At 49.9% G+C, this 20,587-nt stretch overlaps 1 protein-coding gene across 12 annotated transcripts in view; it reads left to right on the top strand.

The window, feature by feature from the left end:
* Positions 1 to 19,022, top strand: part of FOXP1 (forkhead box P1) — a 517,497-nt gene extending 498,475 nt beyond the window's left edge. For 9 of the 12 annotated variants that reach the window (XM_081276307.1, XM_081276305.1, XM_081276310.1 and 6 more), the window contains 7 exons: positions 6,646 to 6,847; positions 6,953 to 7,032; positions 7,636 to 7,737; positions 10,135 to 10,256; positions 11,594 to 11,663; positions 14,084 to 14,250; positions 18,686 to 19,022. In XM_081276307.1, coding sequence (XP_081132433.1) covers positions 6,646 to 6,847; positions 6,953 to 7,032; positions 7,636 to 7,737; positions 10,135 to 10,256; positions 11,594 to 11,663; positions 14,084 to 14,250; positions 18,686 to 18,830 — 888 coding nt within the window. In that variant the 3' untranslated portion in view covers positions 18,831 to 19,022. Of the gene's footprint in view, positions 1 to 6,645; positions 6,848 to 6,952; positions 7,033 to 7,635; positions 7,738 to 10,134; positions 10,257 to 10,619; positions 10,790 to 11,593; positions 11,664 to 14,083; positions 14,251 to 18,685 lie in introns of all 12 variants that reach the window. The other 3 variants (XM_081276309.1, XM_081276308.1, XM_081276304.1) reach the window with 2 other exon arrangements.
* The last annotated feature ends 1,565 nt before the right edge of the window (positions 19,023 to 20,587 follow it).

Below are 20,587 nucleotides of genomic sequence, written 5' to 3'. Positions count from 1 at the left end.
TTAGTCCGTGTACTTCCGTGGGATGGCTGTAGGACTGGATGGGCAGGTTACCACCAGGAAGGAAGGAACCACGCCTTCGGCTCTGCCCACCCCCAGCCCCTTCTTCTGAGGAGGGTTCTGGGAAGAGTGGAGCCCGCAGTGGCATGGCTGGGGACCCAGGGCACGCACTGTCTCAAGCCCTCGGGAGGCCTAGAGACGGCTCCAGTGGAAGTTCTCCCACTTGCTGCAAGGGAAGAAGGGGGTAGTGTCTTCTTCCTCTCTGGATTCAGGTCAGATTGACGCAGCACCTAGGAGAGGACTTGTTGGGGATCACAGGGCTGTTTGGCAGGAGGAGGGATCTGTCCACAGAGAGGAAGGGCAAGCCTGCATGGGCGCCATATACGTGAAGCCCACACCAGCTGAGAGGACCCTTGGGAATGGCCCCAGGGACCGTGTTAAGCCTCCTGTAAACAGGGAAAAGCAGCAGTGGGGGTGGGTGAACAGGAAAGGATGGTTTGCCTTGATTAGTGTTAAAAAAAAATGTTTTACATCCTAGAAAATTATAACTTTGAAGGGGACCTCCTACTAAATTTATTTTTAACTGCTCTATTGAAAATTCTCTACCCCTAGTCAACATTATCTCTCAGTAGCTCAGCACAGTATTTCTTTATTAAAAGAAATAGGCACGAATATTTTTGACTGAAAAATTAATAGCTTTTGAATTCATACACAGCAGGTTTTCTTTTGCAAAGAAGTCCAATATCGCCGCACAGCACTTCTATAACCATTTATTTAGAGTCCAAGTCAAACCTTTGACAGCTAGCACAGCTCTACAAGGCAGGATAAAGAGCCCCGAGATGTAAACCAACAATGGCCGTCTGTGTGAGGCTCGCCATTGTCAAATACATAGATTGTTTGGATTAGTTTATGTAAATGTACTGTTGTATTACCCTTTGGGAAAAAAAAAGATCACATTTGTGTATGAAAAGTGGTTCCCCTCACAGGCTGCTTTATAAATCCCTTATCCTTTAACTTGCATGTAAGAAGTGAAATCGGTGCCTGGCAAGCAGATACTGTGTCACACACTCTGCCGTCCGAAAGAACCTGCCTTCTTTTCATTTATTGGAAAATAGAAAATTTTATTATAGATACCATCTTATAAATCAGGAATTATTAAAATATGTATAGGTGAGGCATTGGGAAATTAATTATAGAAGATAGACGTGTGATGTTTTGCATAAATTTTCACTTCCTTGCTAAGAAGAGCGCGGAGGGAAGGGCACCGCACACACGCCCTTGGCACTGGCGACTCTGGGGGCCCAGTGCCGTGTGGCCACCCATCTTCACGTGCCAAGTGTCCCCAGTGGCAGGTAATTAATTTGTCGGGCCTGGTGTTGGAGCCTGGTGTGAGTTTGGGCGCCGGGCTCGTGCCGAGGTGAGCCTCGAGGACTGGCGGCGTGGCCCTGCCATAGGTTCCATTCCTGTGGAAGAGCAGCTGTGTGTTTCTTTAAGAATCCTTAGTCACCGAGTGACAGAACGCCTTTCTGTAAGTGCTGCCCGCACTGGGTGCTGTGGGGTGCGAGTCTCTCTGCTTGTCCCCAGTCGTCCCGGCTGTCCCTGCCCTTCTTGGTCTGCTCTGATGTCAGCTGGGATGCACTGTCTGAATCCCAGGGTGGAGGTTCTTGGACCCAGATGGCTAGAGGGGCACTGACCACAGGACAGTGGCCACGGTGGCGTGGATCTGAGCGGGAGCCCCTGGGAAGAAAGCCGGGGGCCATGGCCATGCCAGTGCCCTGTCTTGCTGTCCCTTTCCTCTCGGGACTGTGCCCAGATGTCTGCCTGGGAAGGCAGGCTCCTCTTCCAGCAGAGATTGATGGAGCAGGGAAGGCGATGGCCGCTGGCCCTGGGTGTCCGGCTTCAGTGCTGCCTGAGAGCCTGAAAGGTGGACGGGTAGAGACCTCTAGAAGGCCAGGCCGAGGGGGATGAAGGCTTGGGAGCGTGTGGCTGCGTCCTCAGGGTGCACACTGGGAGGGGAGGCGCTCCCTGCTCTCAGGTTGCTCCTGCGTGGAAAAGGGTGGAGAATCCCTGGGGGTGGCCGCAGGCTCTCGGGCTGGGCACCCGTGGGTGGCGAAGGGCCACCTTAGTGCAGTGTGGATGTTTTAAAGGACCCTCCCCTCCCAGGGAAGGCGGAGCTGTGGCGAGAGCCCTAAGGAAGTTCCAACCTGCCCAGGCACCCACGTGTCCCTGCCCACTGCAGGGAGCACTGGCTGCGGGACAGCAGCTGCAGAAACCCGTCGGTTAGGGCTTGATGAAGTTGTTACGGGTTTCTTTAAAAAGACCTTTTGCTGTCATTCTGGCAGGGAACACCATAAATCCGGTTTCATAACCTGGGACAGAGCAGTGCGCCCTGCTCCGGGGCAGAGCTGCGCCCGAGGGCCCCCCAGGTGGGGAGCAGCATTCTCTCAGATTGGGTGGGCGAGGGACACCTTGCTGGTGTCAGGGCCTTCCCCTCGGAAGTGCCATGAAGCATGTTTGGATAAGCAGGCCAGGTGACGTACCTTGTTACCCATTTTGTTTAGCCACAGCAGTTGGGGCTGTTTGGAAATGGCTTTTAGCTACTATAAAAAGTAAAGTATCCCCCCAACGAAGGGCCAGCACACCCTGGGGGAGCGGCAGGTGGCACGAGCTGCCGTCCGGGGCTCTGCGGCTCCATGCTGCTGTGTGGACTGTCCATCGCCCTGCCCGCTCACTCGGGCCTGGGAGTCTTAGTTGTGTGTCTTGCTTGCTGCACTGTAGCAGGCCTCTGCCGGGGGGGGGGGGGGGGCAGCGAAGGCTCTGGACAGCCGGCAGCTGCCCCCGTGCCCTGCCTCCTGGTCTGGCACCGCTGGGCTCTGATTCAGTGATTCCTGCCTGCAGACCTCACTGCTGTTTAGGCAGGATTCGGCCAGTGGAACCAAGGGTCCCCAGTGTGCGCGTCCCTCAGGCTTCGGTTCCAGGTCCCCCTTTGTTCTCTGAAGCTGTTTTCCAGGCAGGAGCCTCTGGACGTGCCCACAGCAAGGCCTCTGTCTGGAGCTGACATAAACGGTCTGCTTATTTTCTTAAGACGGTGTGACTCATCTTCCTTGCATAGGAGAGGAGGTCTCTGGGTGAAAAGTGAAGATCCATCTTTTAAGAAAGCACGGAGTACCACCGTGGGTAGCTGAGAGACCTCCAGGGCAGTGCTGTGGCCACGGAGGGAGAAGAGTGCTAGGGGCACACTTAGTCTCCTCTAGCAAATCAAAGGCTGCAGCCATTTTAAGTGACAGAAGAATTTAACTTTTGGCCAGAGTTTCAAAGAGATTATCTCTGCTGAAATCATCCGTGATGGAAGCCTGCCATGGAGAGAAATTCAGAGTTACCAACTTTTCTAAACATAGCAACTTCTTTTTAAATAGAAAATGAACACAATAAGAAAAATGGGCTTTCCATCAGGAATAGACGCCACCCCCCCCCCAGCCCCATCCCTTCCTGCTCTGTGCCCTGGGGCAGGATGGCGTGGGGCGGGGCAGGGGAGGCTCTCCTAAAACCTTAGCTGAGATGAGAACCAGGGAGCCCAGGTGCCTACTTTCCTAATGAGGAGGAGTATCTCCTGGTGTGCTGGGCCACTCGCCCACGGCTGCCGTCCTGGTCCCCTTCTTCAGAGCCTCTGTGATGGACGGTACAGGTTAGTCTGGAATCCCTCCAGCGCTGCCTTCTCTCCTGGCCTGTCGCTGAGATGGTCTCCTCTCAAGACACGGCTGGACCAAGGTTTCCCAGTCAAGGAACTCGAGGTGCAGTGGAAGGGTGGCCATGTCACTGGCTGCTGGTCCAGCTTCTGCTGGTTTTGAGAGGCAGAGCACCCTCCATCTGGAGTGCACGCTTTTTTGTTCTCCCTTCCCTCTCAGCTACATCATGTTTAATTTGAAGTCTGGGCTCCTTTGGCAAATTAGCAATTAGAGCGATTTTGTGGGGATGTGTGTATGTGTCATTAGTTTCCCTGCAAATTAATAGCAAGGGCAGGGGTCAGCCGGGAATTTTCCACTCGATGGCAGCTCCTCCACGCAGACCTGGTTCTGGATTTTGGATGGCCACAGCTGCTTTCGCCACCCTCTTCCTCTAGGAACTGCCTTTTAATTAGTTTACCTCATAGCCATCATTACAAACATTACTGCCACCCCTCCTTGAAATAGAATTACTGTTTCTACAAAATATCCCAGTGACATCTTGCACCACCGCGCACCGATGGAGGGGTCACCCGATGCAGCATTTAATCATTAGATCACCTCCATCCGCGTCTCCTAATTAGAGTCCTTACAATACATTTTTATCTGGTAATTAGCTGAGATTGGCTGCTTCCTCTGAGGCTTATTAGAGCCAGCCCAGCAGTGGGTGTGAATCACGGTGTCATTTGTCAAGCCTGGTAAACCCTCTCTGCTCCCTTCTGGCTCGCTGTTGATTTCCACTTGCTACCCACACTCAGAAGCATCCAGAAAATTCCACCTGTACCTCTTTCTTGGTGCGCTGAGCTAACCTGGAGGGATGTTGTTTCTCTTTGTTGCCCTCTGTGGTGGGATTGGTGCAGGTCTTAAGAGCTTTACAGGAATCGAGTCCTTTTTGCATCTGGGGTCACTGTGTGGGGCTCCTCTACTTTTCTTGGATGTTAGCAACCAGAGGGTCGGGCTTACCCTCGCCAAATGTTCATGAGGTTCGTTTTGGGTGGTTACACTAGGAGAGCAGGCTTGATGACTTTCCCAAGGATATTAGTTTTCTTGCTGTGTTTTAAGCAGTGTGATTAGAGTAATGGTCTTAACCTGAAAAGTGAAGTGGAAAAGCAGAGTGAGTCAGAACTGCGAGTGTCTGGGCTATGGAAGCGCTCTGAGGCCAGCGGCTGTGCCTCCTTCCGCCTTGCCAGCGCTCAGTGATGTTCCCAGGCTTTCACTGGATCTTGTCAACATGGGGCATAACAGGAAGCAATGTTTTTCCCATCCACCAGGTGCAGGAGGTTGTGCAGAGGGTCGAGAGCTGTATACATGTGTGGTTTCACTTTGGTCCAGGCCAGGAACATGGACAATTGAGGTTCTTTCCCTAGCCCTTGGTTTGCTTCTCTGTCACATGTGAGTGACAGCACCATGGATCTTGGCGGCAGTACGAGAACTCAGTGGAAGCACCGGGGACGGCTGTCTAAAGTGCGAGTTGCTCATGTGGCCAGGACCTTCTCGAGTCCTGGCTAAGCAGTGTCTGCATGACAGAGATGTGTATCTGTGAGCTGTGTGCACTCCTGCCTTGGCCCCCGTGGCTTCCCCTGGCGTTTTGCATACCGGCCTTGGCTGTGGTCAGTGGCGAAGGCCAGGGAGAGGTCAGGCCGAGTCCCTGATCCTGTGGCTGCCCTCGACACTGTTAGCTCTGGTCTGTAAATGTGGGTTACAGTGTCACCATTCCAGCACCAAAGAGGGCAGCTGTTCTGCCCATGCCCAGTGGCTGGGTGAGTAGCAGTGGTAGCCTGTTCTGCTCGGGCATTGGTGTAGGGGTGTCCTGTGGCTTGCTGAGTTGACCAACAGCAGACACTGAGCTCAACCTTGCGGCTCCCAGCAGCGGGCCTGTATTTCCCATTACTGTCTCTTTAACGATATCATGGGATCTGTGTTTGTTTCCCTTGGAACGCCCTGGACACATCAGATGGGGTTCTCGGGGTCTCATTCATTACCAGCGTATGAGGAAAGGCTGGGTCTTCTGCACACTTGGGAACGCCCTTGGCATTTGCTCTATTAGCATCTCAGGGGAATCAGTTTTAGTACGTTTCACAGATAATCCTTGTGCCCAAGACTGACTGTACTCATGGTGAAATGGACTTGTGGTGGGTGAGCTGGAATCTGGCTGGAGTGTGGACCTGGGGGAGGCACTCTCTGAGCCAGCACCGCAAGAGGCTGGGGACCACCACACACTCTCGCTTCGCGGGACTTCGAGTTTCTACCCCACCCAGGGTTTGTCACAGGTAGATGGGAGTAAAGGAAACAGAACAGGGTGGGTTCACTGCCCCCCACACTGCTTCCAAGTAAAATTCCCTTGGGAGTACACAACTTGAAGACAAATCTCTCTAGAAGTCCTGGGTCTCCTGGGCCGCCATCTTTTTCAGTGAACAGATTCCAGCCCTGGGCTCGTTAGTTTGAAAGGTCTGTGTGCAGTGTTCACTGAAGGGGATTCTCTCCCGAGGCCGGGAAGCCAGGCGGCCTTGTGCACCTGTGCTGTGCTATGGCCTGCAGTGGCTGTTGCCACGCTTGGTGGTGGACTCGAGTGTCCTCCTGCTGGCCAGAGGACGGGTGTTAGCCTAGGAGCCCATTTGATTTAAGTAAAATCTAATCTGAAGAAAAGCACAGCTCTGCAGTTGTGCTGGGAGCTCAGGTCCATCCCACCTGGTGTCGTCCGCCAGGGCTGTTTCACCCTCTGACGGTCTCAAGGTGATTGACCAGGGTTGGCTTAGGTTGCTTGGCTGGGCCACCCTTTTTGAACCTGTGTATGATCACTTTCCAGCCTTGGGGATACACCTGGCTCCTGGCCATTCAAAAGCATCTCTGCGACAATAGTCACAGGAGCCCAGTGAGGCTTGGGCTCGAGTGAGCAGCGTCCCTCTAAATGGTCTTCTCCCCACAGCTCAATCTGGTGTCCAGCGTCACGCTCTCCAAGTCCGCCTCTGAGGCTTCTCCACAGAGCTTACCTCATACCCCCACAACCCCCACCGCTCCTCTGACTCCCGTCACCCAAGGCCCCTCCGTCATCACCACCACCAGCATGCACACGGTGGGACCCATCCGCAGGCGGTACTCAGACAAGTACAACGTGCCCATTTCTTCAGGTAAATACTCCATGTTGGCCTTGCTTGGGGTTGTCGCCTGCAATTCTTGCCGAGCGGCTCCTTTTTTAAAAAGTGATGATTAATAGGACAATGATTCTTATTTAGCAGATATTGCGCAGAACCAAGAATTTTATAAGAACGCAGAAGTTAGACCACCATTTACATATGCATCTTTAATTAGGCAGGTAAGTAAACAGTGCAGCATGCGAAATCATATACAAAGGTGTGTGTGTACATGGATATATTGTATTGATGAAGTAGATTTAAAACCGTTTAGTATGCCACATGCTAAAACCTTTTCTATAAGGTTTTTTAAAACTGCAATATATAACATAATTGCTTTTGATTAAGTATTACAATGCGATGTGATTATTAGGAAATTCATTTCACACAACAGTGAAAATGAGCCTGTTTAAAGATGGCAAGTCAATTATCACAAGCTACAGTAATCTCTGATCCCTGGAATTAATCTGAGCTCTAAATAATTACTGAGCTTTAATCAGCTAGTGAAATGTTTTGCATTTCTCTTTGATTCTGCTTTATGAATGACTAATAAATTAATATTTCTGTACGGAAACAGAAATAAAAACTCAAAACAATTAGATAATTCCATTTTGAGTTTTGCTATTGAACTGTTAAATACAACCATTAATCTTAGATCATTCTGTGAAACAAACCTTTCTTAGGCTCTGAATGTCAGTGATTTTATACTTTCAGGAACCTGGTTAGTGACAATTCTTGCTGATGTGGTCATAAATTACCTTCTTCCCGTAACTTTTGCTTCGCAGGCCATTCTTGAATCTCCAGAAAAGCAGCTCACGCTGAATGAAATCTATAACTGGTTCACGCGAATGTTTGCTTACTTCCGGCGCAACGCAGCCACGTGGAAGGTAAGCCTTCTCCGGGCCTAGATCGCAGTGACTGGGCTACTGGAGAGTCGCAGAGCGTCCACTGTATAGGAATAGATGGTTAAAGGGTTGCTTTGTGGTCGAGGTGCTCAGATGGAAGGTTCCCATGACTCGGGCCGCACAGGTGTGAGTGGCCCTCCAGGGAGACCATCTGTCTCTGGTTGCCCCATACGGACACTGCCAAAGGACTTACGCACGCCTCAGCCAGCATTTGCAGAGAGGCGGGGGCAACTTGTTTTTCCAGCATGAGGATCCTACCTGCCTGGAGGTCAGGCAGCCTTAACCTCTATTGGTTGGGTCAAAGGTCACCAACCCAAGTACTTGCAAATGGTGCTGATTAGAGAGAAAGCACTGCTTTATGAAGCCGGTCTTGGGTAGCTCTGAAGGGAACAGACTGTCCCACACAGGGTCACGTTGTTCATAGGGACCCAAGGAAGAAGAGCAGCTTCTGAGGTGCATCCTGCATTATGACACCGTGTGTGGCACACATCAGCGATGCTTGGGGGTCCATGGCTCACCCCCTCCCCTGTTGGTTCAGGGCTCCCATAGTCCCTCGTATTAGATGAGGCCCCCTTTTCAATTTCCTGGTGCCTGCTGCTCATAGAATACAGCAAATACAGTCTAACAGGCATCTCTGTACCTGGAATCTGGTTGATCCCTGCAAAACAGACTGTTTGATGGAAACATTTTAGGATTTTTACGATGGGATTTATGGGTTGCAGGGAAAACTTGCTTTACTTGATATGTATCCCTTCCGTTTTCTTAATTCTATATGGGAGGAAAGCAAAGCCAAACGATGTATCTTTGATAAATTAGCATTCAAAAAAAAAATCGTACAGTTAACTCATGAGACTCGTGAGTGTCGAAGGGAACTTTTTGTTCAAAATCTTACCTTTCTTTCACTTGACTTGGGAGATAAAACACAAAGGACCTTGAGCCCCAAATGCTTTTAAAAATTTAGGGAGTTAGAAGCATGAGGCAGACATTTTCTTCAAATTGCCTTTTATAAATACCAAATGATGAAATTTAAAAACAATTACCAGTCGTGAATGTAAATTCAAGCTCAGATCTAACTTCTTCATTTTTGCAAAGTGCAGGGAGAGGTGTCATTAATACAAACAACCCTAGATGAAGTACTTAATGCCTCAGATATGCAGACTGTTCCCTCTGTGAGCTCTGATGAAATACCCAGATATCAGGTTAGGACCCAAGAGAGCGCTTTCTTTTTTGAAAACTCTCGGTTTTGTTGTTGCTCTCTGCCTCAGTGTCTGACTGGGTTGGGCAGTCAGGCGCACAGAACCTGTGATGTGGGTTGGTTTCCCATGCTCTTTTTTAAAGGGAATTTGGCTTCATGTATTTAGCGTCTCTTCCATGTTGTTTGAGGAGACTGCAGCAGACAGACAGTGTCATGTGCTCGGTGGCACTTTATGTGCAAAGAAATTTTTCTCCCCAAGTCTAAGTGCACCATGCCACGTGACTTCAGGGAGCTTTTAGGCAAACCTATCACGATTTTTTTGAATCAAGGATAGCCTTTGATAGTGTTACCCTCACGCTAGTCAATACGTCTGGGAGTTTACCCTGTGGATGCTCCTTATAAGCAGGCCATGTCACCATCCCACAAAACAGCTCATAATATTCAACATATAGCATATCAAAAATGATTTTGGCTTGAATTCACCAATTATGATCAGCAAGAAATTAAGGATCATTTGGAGAGCGCATTTTCCAGATGGTGGGAACGATGGCCTTACCAGAACAAAGGGGCTTGGGAAGAGGGGCTCTGCCACCCCATGACCCCCAGGAAGGGTCATGGCTCTTGAGTGGAGACCTGTGTGCACGGTACATTATGCACATGGGAAAGAAACCCTCACCTGCAGGCGTGTAGCCTTTCTCCCCCGACTTGATGGGCAGCTGCTCTCGTTTACAGTGGGGAAAGTAAGGTGCAGCTCACCCCTGGGGCTTAGTTCACCTGATCCTCTTGGCCTTCGAGGTGATGCCTCAGTGATAACAAAGAATCTTCCCTCCTCAACCTGTAGAGGCTCTGAGAAGGCAAAGCTGCCCTGGACTTCACAGCATTTTATCATGTAAAGAGGATCGTTTCATGCTCAGAGTTTCTTATTTTGAAGTCACGGTGACATTATTAATCCAGAGCTACTTGTAGGGCCTGTTTGGGGCTCCTCCTCCTTTTCTGGTTGGATAGTGCCAGAGGGGAGACAGAAGGGCAGTTAAGCCAGTCTCCCTGGAGCACAGGAAGGACCTCCTGGGGTGGGCGGCAGCTGGGGAGTGGTGTTCCCGTGGGGACTGTGTGGCTGAATGTACTGTTTCTGGAGTCTTTTCTTACAGAAGTTGTAAATGTTCTCTCTCTTATACCTGCTGCAGAATGCAGTGCGCCATAATCTTAGTCTTCACAAGTGTTTTGTGCGAGTAGAGAACGTTAAAGGGGCAGTGTGGACGGTGGATGAAGTAGAGTTCCAAAAGCGAAGGCCACAAAAGATCAGTGGGTACGTCCACCACGTTTGACTTCTGCGCCCAGCTCGGACTGTGCTAACTCGTGTGACGTAGAGGCTTTGGCTGCGAGACGCTGTCAGACCACAGAACTGGTTTCACGTTGTCTCAGTCAAGGGAAGCAAAAAAGCATTTCACCCTCCTGTCGTGTGCCCCCGCCAGCCCCGCCCTGCTTGCTGGTCTGTCGCATCCCATGCTAGCGTGTAGGTGCAGCGCATATTAACCCTCACGAGCCATTCGCCTATGCTTATCGCGTTTTATTTTCTTTCTCCTGTCCCCTGTACTGGATGTGTGTCCCACCCCCCGCCCCGTCCCCTTTCCGTGCCACTCCATCTCCTTTGCCGCTGCTCCTATCCCAGGGTGCCATTCGCACCAACCTGTCACTGCATAAGTGCTTTGTCAGAGTAGAGGATGAGTCTGGGTCCTTTTGGACAGTTGATGACGAAGAGTTTAAACGTGGCCGCCATAGTCAACGAGGCCGTCCTCGCAAGTACTGCCCCGCTGCAGACTCTGACGAGCTTGTCGCACAGTAAGAGCCTTTACTTGCTTTCCTTTTGTTTTCTGCTGTGGCTTTGGCTTTGCATGGTTGACCCATCCCATGGAGTCGTGCATTTCACCTCGTAGCAGTGCCGCAGCTTCCTGCCAGGGAACTGGCTTGTGTGATGCGTCCATGTCCTCTCGCTTCTCTGGATCGCCAGTGCCTTGAACAATGCTTTTTTGACGTCTTTGATGCAAATTATTAATTGTGTTTCGACTCAGCAGCTGACTATGATTATTTTTTGTGGGACCCATGATTTCTACAAGTAGAAAAGTCATTTAATGGGACAAATTTCTTATTTGCTTATCATAACATAGATAGTAGCGAGCGTGGGGGGGACTTGATCAGGTGGCCCCCTACCATGCTTCCTTTAAGGTACGAACACGGACAGCTTCCTTTCCCCTCTGTGTGTGCCGTGTCATTTTTTAGTAGTTCTGGGAGAAGTCCGGAGCTTTTGTTAAAGGAGTTCCGGGGCTTCCTGCTCATAGGCCCACACCCAGCTGTGCCACAGGCTTCTGCCCAGCCCCCGGAGGCATTGTCTGCAAGGGCTTAGGTCCTTAGGATGCTTCCCAGAGAGGTCTCGGGAGGGAGTCCCCACGTCTGGTAAGCCAGAATTTTACACCCCCTTGCCTTGAACGGCATAGGCTATCGCCAGAAGTATGTGCACAGCCCAGCTTTCCGAGTTGGTTGGTGGGGGACCTTTCTAATTTGCAAGGCTACCAGCAAGCTTAAAACTGAGCTAGGAGCTCGGGGCTGGACTGCAGTTAACTCTGAGTCTCTGTTTTTCTCACGCAGTAACCCTTCCCTCATTAAAAACATGCAGAGCAGCCACGCCTACTGCACCCCTCTCAATGCGGCTTTACAGGTAAGATGGATAGCCCTCCCAAACACGTGGCTGATGCACACGTCTCCCACACTCATTTCAAAATATATTAGCCTGGCTCTAATTAGATATTAAATTTTAATTCCGTTAAACTTTTTTCTTAAGTGCACAAAGCATTGTACTCCCTGGAGGCACACGCATCGGGCTGCTTTAGCATTAGCAGGATGCTTAGCATTTTGAATATTGTGGCAAAAAAATTAAAAGTTCACTTATTAATATTTATCAGCAGTATCATAATTTCCATCCTCTTATTTCAGAATTTCACTTGAGGCAAAAATACCACAAGTGTAATTACTCTAGCACAGCTATTAGTGTGCGGGATGATAGGCCACCGCATCACATGACCTTCTATTGTTCACGGGTTTCAAGAGAAAGCTGAGCTTTGTGTCCCTCCTCCTCCTGGACAGCCGCAGCATGCTCTCTGCTTTGGGGGGAGCATCCGGGTTTGTTTGGAGAGCAGCCTTGCCGAGGCTGGAGGCCCCACATCCTCCTCTTCACATGGGATGCCTCTCTTTCCTTCATCCTTGGACGATGATGGAGGAGACCTTACGTACATCAGGTGGGCGTGAATATTGGGAGCCTGTCCCTCCTTTCCACTAGCACCAGTTTTTCAACACAAGTTTAGTGGGACAATATCATTTTTAAAAAATTACTAGAACAACATAATGCATGGTATACAATTTATAAAATAGGACAGCAGAATCCACTACAGAAATAAAACATGGGACTCGGGACAGATTGCATTATGCTCTGAAAAAGGAAGTAACTAGGGGTAACGGTAAAGCTCGTATTTATAGATTGAGCCGCCCCGAGTGCCTGGGAGGCAGACGCCGTGGTACTGATGGACTTGGGCACCATTGCTAAGCCCATCCACTCTTGTGGCAGAGGTGCCAGTTTCATAGGTTGGACCCTTTATATTACAAAAAATTGGACCACAGCTCCAAAGGGGACATGAACTGCTGAAAAAACCCTGAGGCAGGAGTCAAGTGTGTCTAAGCTGGTGGGATGGTCAGAGGCTCAGCTACGCCTCTGCAGGTCTTGGGGTCCAGTCTCCTCAACCTTGGAGCGCAGCACAATCAATGCTTACCATGGAGGGTGAGGCATTCTTGCAGCCATTCTTCTGAGGCATCTTATCTATCACTGGACTGCTGTCTCACGGGGAGTGAAGAGGGGTACCCTGCTGCAACTTGCAATGCTACTAGTAATTCTGCCCAAAAAGTCAACACACTATATTGCAAGAGACCCGTTTGAATAAAAGTACTTAATGAAGATTACTTAACAATAGGACAGTGGGGAATGGGGATCACAGTAAGTTTACCACACAAGGAAGGAAAACCAGCGTGTTCCCCCTCCTTTTTACCTACATGGAGAAGTGGAGGGCAGTGGGCTTATAGAATCCCCTGCCCTCGAGATGGGTGTGCCTGCGCTGCAAGTGCACCCCTGCCAGGCGCTCTCCGCCTCTGTGGTTGGCTCCTACCCTCACAATGCCAGGACGTCCACAGGAGCCTGCACTCCTGCATGAGAGGCCAATGGGAGTCGCCATGCTGGATTGACTGTCTAGGATGGAAAGCCAGGCACGGGGCAGTCTGGATAAATCTTGGTCTAATTACCAACTGCCAATTTTTCAGTCTGTCCCCTTGAATAAAATGAAAAGCCACCATGTTACAGCCACCCCCCAGTGAAACCAGTACAGGGACTTCAGTGCAAGGGACAGCGTCCACCCCAGGGTTAGGGTAAGCATTTTTCCATTTCTACTTTTTTTCACTGACACTCATTTGGAGTGATTTTGTCACCTTTAATATTGGTGTTCATAGGCACCAAACATAAATGAGATTTAAAACTTCCTTTTGCCAGATATTGTTCTTTCATCCTAAAATCACAGGTGATTGGCGTGAGTCCAAAAGATGACTCCATGTTCCTTTAACCGGTTCTCAAATTTCCTAAACAGATTCAAAACCCATTAAAACAGGAATGATTGGGGGGGGGGGATAAAAATTGATTCCAATTCTATGATCCCTTCCTTTTCTATAGGATCTAAGAGGTAAGTGTTTATGGAAGTCCTCATAAATCTGAGCGATGCAGCCAGAATAATCTGATCAGATCTCTGCTATCCAATAGCGGAGTCATCAAAATGGATAAAGAAATGAAAATTCCATTATATTCCACTGTGATCTGGAAATATTCAGTTTCTCTTGAAAAAAAAAGGCGTCAAATATAAACCTCCCATTAGACAGCCCATGGCCACCGCAGCACTGGGTTGGGCAGGGCCAGGACTTCTTCCCCAGGGCCTCCCTTGGCCGCGTGCCCCAGGCGCTATGGAAGCACAGCCCTCCAGTTCCCTGGCAGCTATCTGCAGGGTGCCCCCGCCTACATCTTCACACGCTCTCTCTCATTGGTGGCAGGCTTCGATGGCGGAGAACAGCATACCTCTATACACTACCGCTTCCATGGGCAACCCCACCCTGGGCAACCTGGCCAGCGCCATGCGGGAGGAGCTCAACGGCGCCATGGAGCACACCAACAGCAACGAGAGCGACAGCAGTCCCGGACGGTCCCCTCTGCAAGCTGTGTGAGTACTGCCCGCCCCACGCACGGTTCCTCCTCCGGGCGCTGTGTACCTGTCCAACAGTGTCCGGAACCCAGGTAGACAACTGTGTTCCTAGAAGAGTTGCTGCCATCCCTGTAAACACGGTTGTCGCTGCACGCAGCCGTACATGGGACACGTGGTGCGCATCTGGCCGTCGGTTGAGACACGCTGTTCAGGTGGAACCCTGGACCTAGCGGAGAGGTGGTTTACTTGGTTGGGTGAGAACTGGAACGGCAAACGTGACGCCGCAGCCTTATTACCGAGCATTAATGATGGTACAAATGAAAGGCGGCATGATTTATAGATTGCTCTTAAAATATCAAAAGGAAAATTAATAGGAGCATTACAGCAGCAGACGGAGGGTAATGAGTGCACACACGACCGGGCCGGGGGCCACGCTGAATGGGAACGGCAACAGGCCCAAGCCACCCAGGGGCTCTGCTGTCCCCAGGGTTGGGGGGCTGAGTGGGGAGAGTTCTAAACCAGAGAAACGAAACCATATGACTGCAGGTGGCTGGAGCTTCAGAATGACAGTCTCTCCCTTTCAGCGAGCTTTCTTTGCGGCCCACTTGAAGGGGACTCGATTTTGGCAGCATTCTGGTGGCTCCCAGAATGGGCCATCTGCCCACACATCCATGAGTTACTGACCAATATTGTATTTTAAGATGGTTTGAGTGACAGGAGAAAAGTTGTGACCTGTAGCAGTTAGCAACAGAAGGAACTGGCATCTCATGACCAGCGTCAGTGGCCTCTGCCATGGTAACTGCAGGACGTGGGGGTCAGAAATGTAGTGTCCTAGCGTTTGCATTTCGTGCCCAAAGTGCTCTGGCAAGGCTGGGCAGCAACAGGAGCAGCTCTTCCCACCCGCTGCGCAGTGTTTGAGCAAAGTTGGTCCCTCACACAGCCACTGCTGCACTTCACCCTTCTAGAGCAGTCTGCTATTTGAGTCGGTTGTTACCACACTCGTCTTCATCTTTCAGTCATGACAGGAGGGTTTACACAGATATGAAGAAATTCAGAGCAATTATACATTGGCGTACAAGCTACCTCAAGAAATGCCCATTAGAACAAAAACTCTGAACTTGCTGTTTCTCAACATCTGCACAAACTCCAAGGTTTAGTTCATAAACATTCCTGTAACTGAGTGCAAAGAAAAAGAGATCTGATGACGCTTCCCAGGCTGGGTTGAGAATGGTGCTCCCCGTCATGCAAGATCAAGCAACTCCGAGTTAACCCCAGTACTACCAACAACCACGTTTCTCCAGTCAGCACAACTTTTGTGAAACGAAGGTTTCAACTGCTTGGAAACAATCCCAGCTCCGTAGGAAGAGGTGTTGCTCAGATCTCAGGTGCCTGCATTCGCTGGGTGTGCCTGAGTCAGCAGTAGGTCCTGTACCGTCCCTGCCCTGGGCACTCTGTGGGACCCTCTTGTTCCCATTAAGAGAATCCCATAGTGACGTGTTTTTACTCTTGCCCAATGTGCATTACCCTGCACTGAGGCAAATTGTTTTTTTTTTAACTGTTCCAGTCTACTGGAATAAATCAAGTCATCAACTTTACGGCAAGGCTTAGAGGACCTTGTGGGGACAGCAGTCCAGCTGATGCCGAAACAGACCCCTTTCTTCTCATCCTTCCCACGATCCACCGCATTTCATCTCTTTGTTGAAAGCAGTCATGAGCCTGTGGATGTAGGGCATTATACTCTTATCCTCAGAGGAAGTAAAGAAGCTGCAAAGCAGAATTGGGTTGTGCCCTGTGTCCCCACCAGATCACAGTGCCTGAACCCCAGCCAGCCGTGTCCCAGAGTGGAGGCACAAAGGAATTGCTCAGATGGAAGAGAAAGCCCAGGTTTGCACCTGCACTTCACCTTTCAATGGAAGAAGATGCTGAAGGTGCACACCAGCTCCAGAAGACACGCGGGCACGAGTGTGAGGCCTGATACCTGGAAATCTCTACCTCTACGTTTCTGATCTAAGAGCGCTGTAGCCAGCGCCTGCCAGTTCTAAGAAGCCCTGTATCTAACCTGGTTGTGGTCAGGCCATCTCACAGTGGGTCTGGTGGTTAACATTTGCCGCAGAGCTGCTGTGTGTTACTTGGGTAGAACCAGCAGGGATGCCCTGTCTCTGGGGAAGTAAATGCTGAACTTAGGGGAAACTGTCTTCTCTGATTCTGTGAGCTATTTTGTGGGGACCTTTCCCGTTTCTGGGTCTTTTTGCTGTCTGAGCTTTGCAAATCTTCTGTGGAAGTATACAGCGACAAGGCAAGACCCCCAGGAAGGCTCTCACGGTTCCTCTCCTCACCCCCAACCCAAAGTTTTCTATGACATCATCAGATTCTGCTTTATAAACTCAAGAAGATTAATATTTCTGATACATTTTTCCTACTACAAATCTTTTACGGTAAGTCTGGACAGAGACGTTTGCGGCCCAGTACAGGGCTAACAAGCCTCGTCCAGCGGACGCTGCCGAGAGGCAGGCTCCAAGGAGACGGGGCGTTGAGGAGGTCTCGGGTCTCCACAGTGAAGATGTGGAACGGAAGCCTGCACTGTCGTCAGCCTGCTGTGGTGCGCAGCTTGAGGGGGCCTGCGCTGGACCCCCACCCACCATGCCGCAGACCAGCTTTTAAACATGATGCTCGATCCTGACGAGATGGAGTCTCGATGGGCTTAGCCCCTTTGGAAATTGATATCACAGTAAATCACAGGAGCCAGAGAGATGTTTTAGCCTTTGCTCCAACAATTCCATTCTTAGAAATTTATCCCAAGGAGGTAAATCAACAGAAGTAGAGAGATTAATGGATAAAAATGGTGACTTTTTTATGCAAACAGTTGACAGGGAGGGACTAGAGTCGGCCTCAGGTAGCCTTAACAACCGTGGCTGAAAAGCTAGCCAAAGTCACAGCGCTCCTGCAGTGTCTTGGAGGCCCAGGCAGCCAAAATGGACCCTGAGTAGGGTCCAGCTAAGGACATCCATCAGTGTACTGGATTCTCAGCGGGACAATACAGGGAATCCCACCAGGCAGACGCTTGGTTCAGTGCCCTGAGTGTCTCTTGAAATCCTTGGTTTTTGAGCTGGGAACCCTGCATTTTGCACTGGGTCGTGCACATTATACAGCAAGGCCTGGGTCCTACGCAGACAAGGAGGAGTCCTCCTAAAAAACAAGACACATAAAATGCACTATGGCAACACTTAAGCCTCGTTTCACTTTGGCATGGTTTTTTAAAGCTATTTATCTGACATCTTGTCCCCCAACCTCTCTGTATGCCATGCTGATTTCAGAGCAGATTGATTCTGAAGGCTGCGTCTTCCAGGGCACTCCCAAGCATGCCTCTGTTTGTTTTTAAATGGTTCTGGGGGCCTTTGTTGCACACAGCATCAATTATTTAGGGAGCCAACCATCCCAGCACCACCTCTCCTTACTTGATAACGTCAATTAAAACAAAAATCCTCCTTTCTGCAGCCAGTCCCAGAGAGGGGAGGTTTTATTTTATTTTTTTTTTTAACTTGAATGGTTCTTTTACATATCAAAAGCCCAGCAACAGAACGTAATTTGTATTTGCAAAGGATCTGTTGTAAATATGATTTACGAACAACACTTCTCAATTGTTATCAGAGTGGCTTTGTGTGATCACCCCAGTCCCCTTCGGGTGAACCAAGCCCTGGTCCATAATGAGAAAGTTGGCAGATCTCATCCAGGCCCGGTGTCCCCGTGGCCGCTACCAGCAGGGCTGCGTGTTTCGCCTTGTTTATGGCTGACAGCATACTCTGATTGTGGCCCGCTTCCTTATCGTACTGTTGTGTGGAGCGAGACTTCTCTCCGTTTGTGTTTCCTGGCAGGGCTTTTCTTGCCTTATTGACAGTTTGTAAAAATATGCATTAATTTGGAGTTTCAAGCATGTATCATGGTGTCTCTGTGCTGTGTTTGCTTGAAGTTGATTAATGATAGGACCTTGCTTGGGGTCGTCCTCTGGAGAGTTCTTTCACAGGTTCTGCATGTTAACTAGCAGAGCACACAGCAAGCCACGATTAGCCCCATCTCCTGTGCTCTGGTCCCCACAAACCATCGCTGTTACAGATTCCCATTTTAGGGAATGATTTGAATGGTGGTGTTCCCCCACCTCCACCCCGGGGCCCATTGTCGGACACTGGGGCTGGGGGACATTAGAAATACAGAGTCTCAGGCCTGCCCCCATTCTAATAAGGTCCTTGGGACTGAGTACCATAGAGCAGGACACAAGTCCCTGGTCCGAGACCAGCTGTGGCAGAGCGGTACCACAGAACAGCTTTCCACACGGTCCAACATGGGAGCCGCTGGCCACACGGGGCCCCTGAGCGGCAAAAAGCTCCCGTGTGGGACAGTGTGGGGTCAGGGTGCGCCAGGCCCCACGTGCCCTCTGACCCTCTCTTTATTTCCCCAGGCATCCTGTGCACGTCAAAGAAGAGCCCCTCGATCCCGAGGAAGCTGAAGGGCCTCTGTCCTTGGTGACAACAGCCAACCACAGTCCAGATTTTGACCATGACAGAGATTATGAAGACGAACCGGTCAATGAGGACATGGAGTGAACACCTGGGCAGGGCCAGTCCGAGAGGGAAGATCAGAGACGAGAAACAAAAACATGTCCAAAGTTTGCAGTGCAGTGGCTCTGCGTTGGCCGAACAGGCTGGAGGAGCCTCACTACACTTTGGCAACTCTGAAACGTGTTAACTCTTAGTGCCATCAAGAATCCCATTTGGGAGTATTTTTGATTTTTCTACTTTTTGTTGAAAAAAGGAATTTGTACTCTGTGCGTTGGATGGACTCGTTTGGTACTTGGGATTTTCCTCTCTCCACAGTCAACATCAGTGTTGTAAATTTGCTAAACTGAGATTCACTTTTAGCAGCAGACTTTGAACTGCAGTCCTGCCGGCATTGGACACTGAGGACACCGACTGAGCTTGCGCACCTGAGCTGCAGACCACGCCTCTGCCAGGATCAAGGACTCCAGTGGACGACCTGTTGCACAGTACCGCATGTTGATATCACTGCCTTTACGCCTTTGGTTTTTGTTTTTTGTTTTTTTTTTTTTTGCTTCCAGTTGGGATGGGGAAGGCCTTTGTGTGTGTATTGGGGGGCGGGGTTAAAATTATCCCAAACTTTTTAATGTATTGCTTTTTTTTTCCTTCTACTTTACCATTTTAAGTTCTGACCTCAGGCCTCCACTTGGGCCCACGGCCTCTTGGAGGCTTAAAGTTTTCTGTACCTTGTGATGAATGTTGATAGGTATTTTTTATTACACAGAGCTGAATGTCATTTCTCGTTCGTAGTTTTCTGTCACTCATTCCATTTTCCTACAGACGCCACCACGTTTCTCTGAAGTCAGAAAACATTCCGTTTTGGTCTTTTTTCAAAAAGGTCCCAAATGCTGCAACTCTACACATGAAGGTCCCATCACACAGATGGGACGTCCTGCCAGAAAGAGAATGAATGACAGAAAAAAAATAGAGACACACTCAGAACAATGCAGACTCATTCCACAGAGCAGTATTGGGGTGGTGAGGGGTTGTTCAGAATTCCTTTTTTTTTTTTGAAAATAAGAAGCATCATTCTGAATAAATGCCACAGCACTGCACCAGCACAAGGACACAGGCAGGGAGACGGTGATGATTAGGCTGACCTCGTGGATGGGAATGGCTTTCCCTCCATGACCCCGTGGTCAGGGTCTGGGGCTCCTTGCTGGGATGACCACCGCGGGCTGCCTTGACTACAAAGTGACCAGAGGCCAGCTCCCCAAAGCAACTTTGTTGGACGCGGAGGGGGGCAGTGCCGAGGCTGGATCATTGGAGCTGCCTGGTGGCACTATTCTGTTTAAATGCAAATTAGACTTCAGGTCGCTCTTGTTGAGGGCGTTAATGAGGACCCAGTTCAGCAAATGCCGAAGTGTGTGTCTGGGAGGTGCGCGACTGGTGTGTCGGGATCACTGTCCCCAGTGTGGAAAGCTGACAGAAGACATCAGGTAGACCAGGTCCTGCAGGCCCTGGGCTTCCGGGGAGCAGCGCCACGGCCGTCCAGCCCGGCCACACCTCCGTCTGCACCCATTTCCCTGACATGTATTTATCTAGAACGGTAGCTTTTGTTTTTAGTTTGAGAGCCTTTTGGAGCTTAATTTATATTCTTTGTACCTTTTATTTCTAAAATTACCAAAGATATTACACAAAGGTAAATTATGTTCTCTGTTTTATGCTTTATCTGATGAAGCCAAATATCCTCTTATTGTTGATCAAAGGAGGTGAAAGGATTTAGAAGCAAATGATAAAAGATACAGGCTATTGCTAACCTGAGA

The sequence above is a fragment of the Spermophilus citellus genome (assembly GCF_964194105.1).
Source record: "Spermophilus citellus genome assembly, chromosome: 19".
NCBI classification, from domain to species: Eukaryota; Metazoa; Chordata; class Mammalia; order Rodentia; family Sciuridae; genus Spermophilus; species Spermophilus citellus.
The sequence above is the reverse complement of the archived record's forward strand: the minus strand, read 5'-3'. Positions and strand labels throughout refer to the sequence as shown.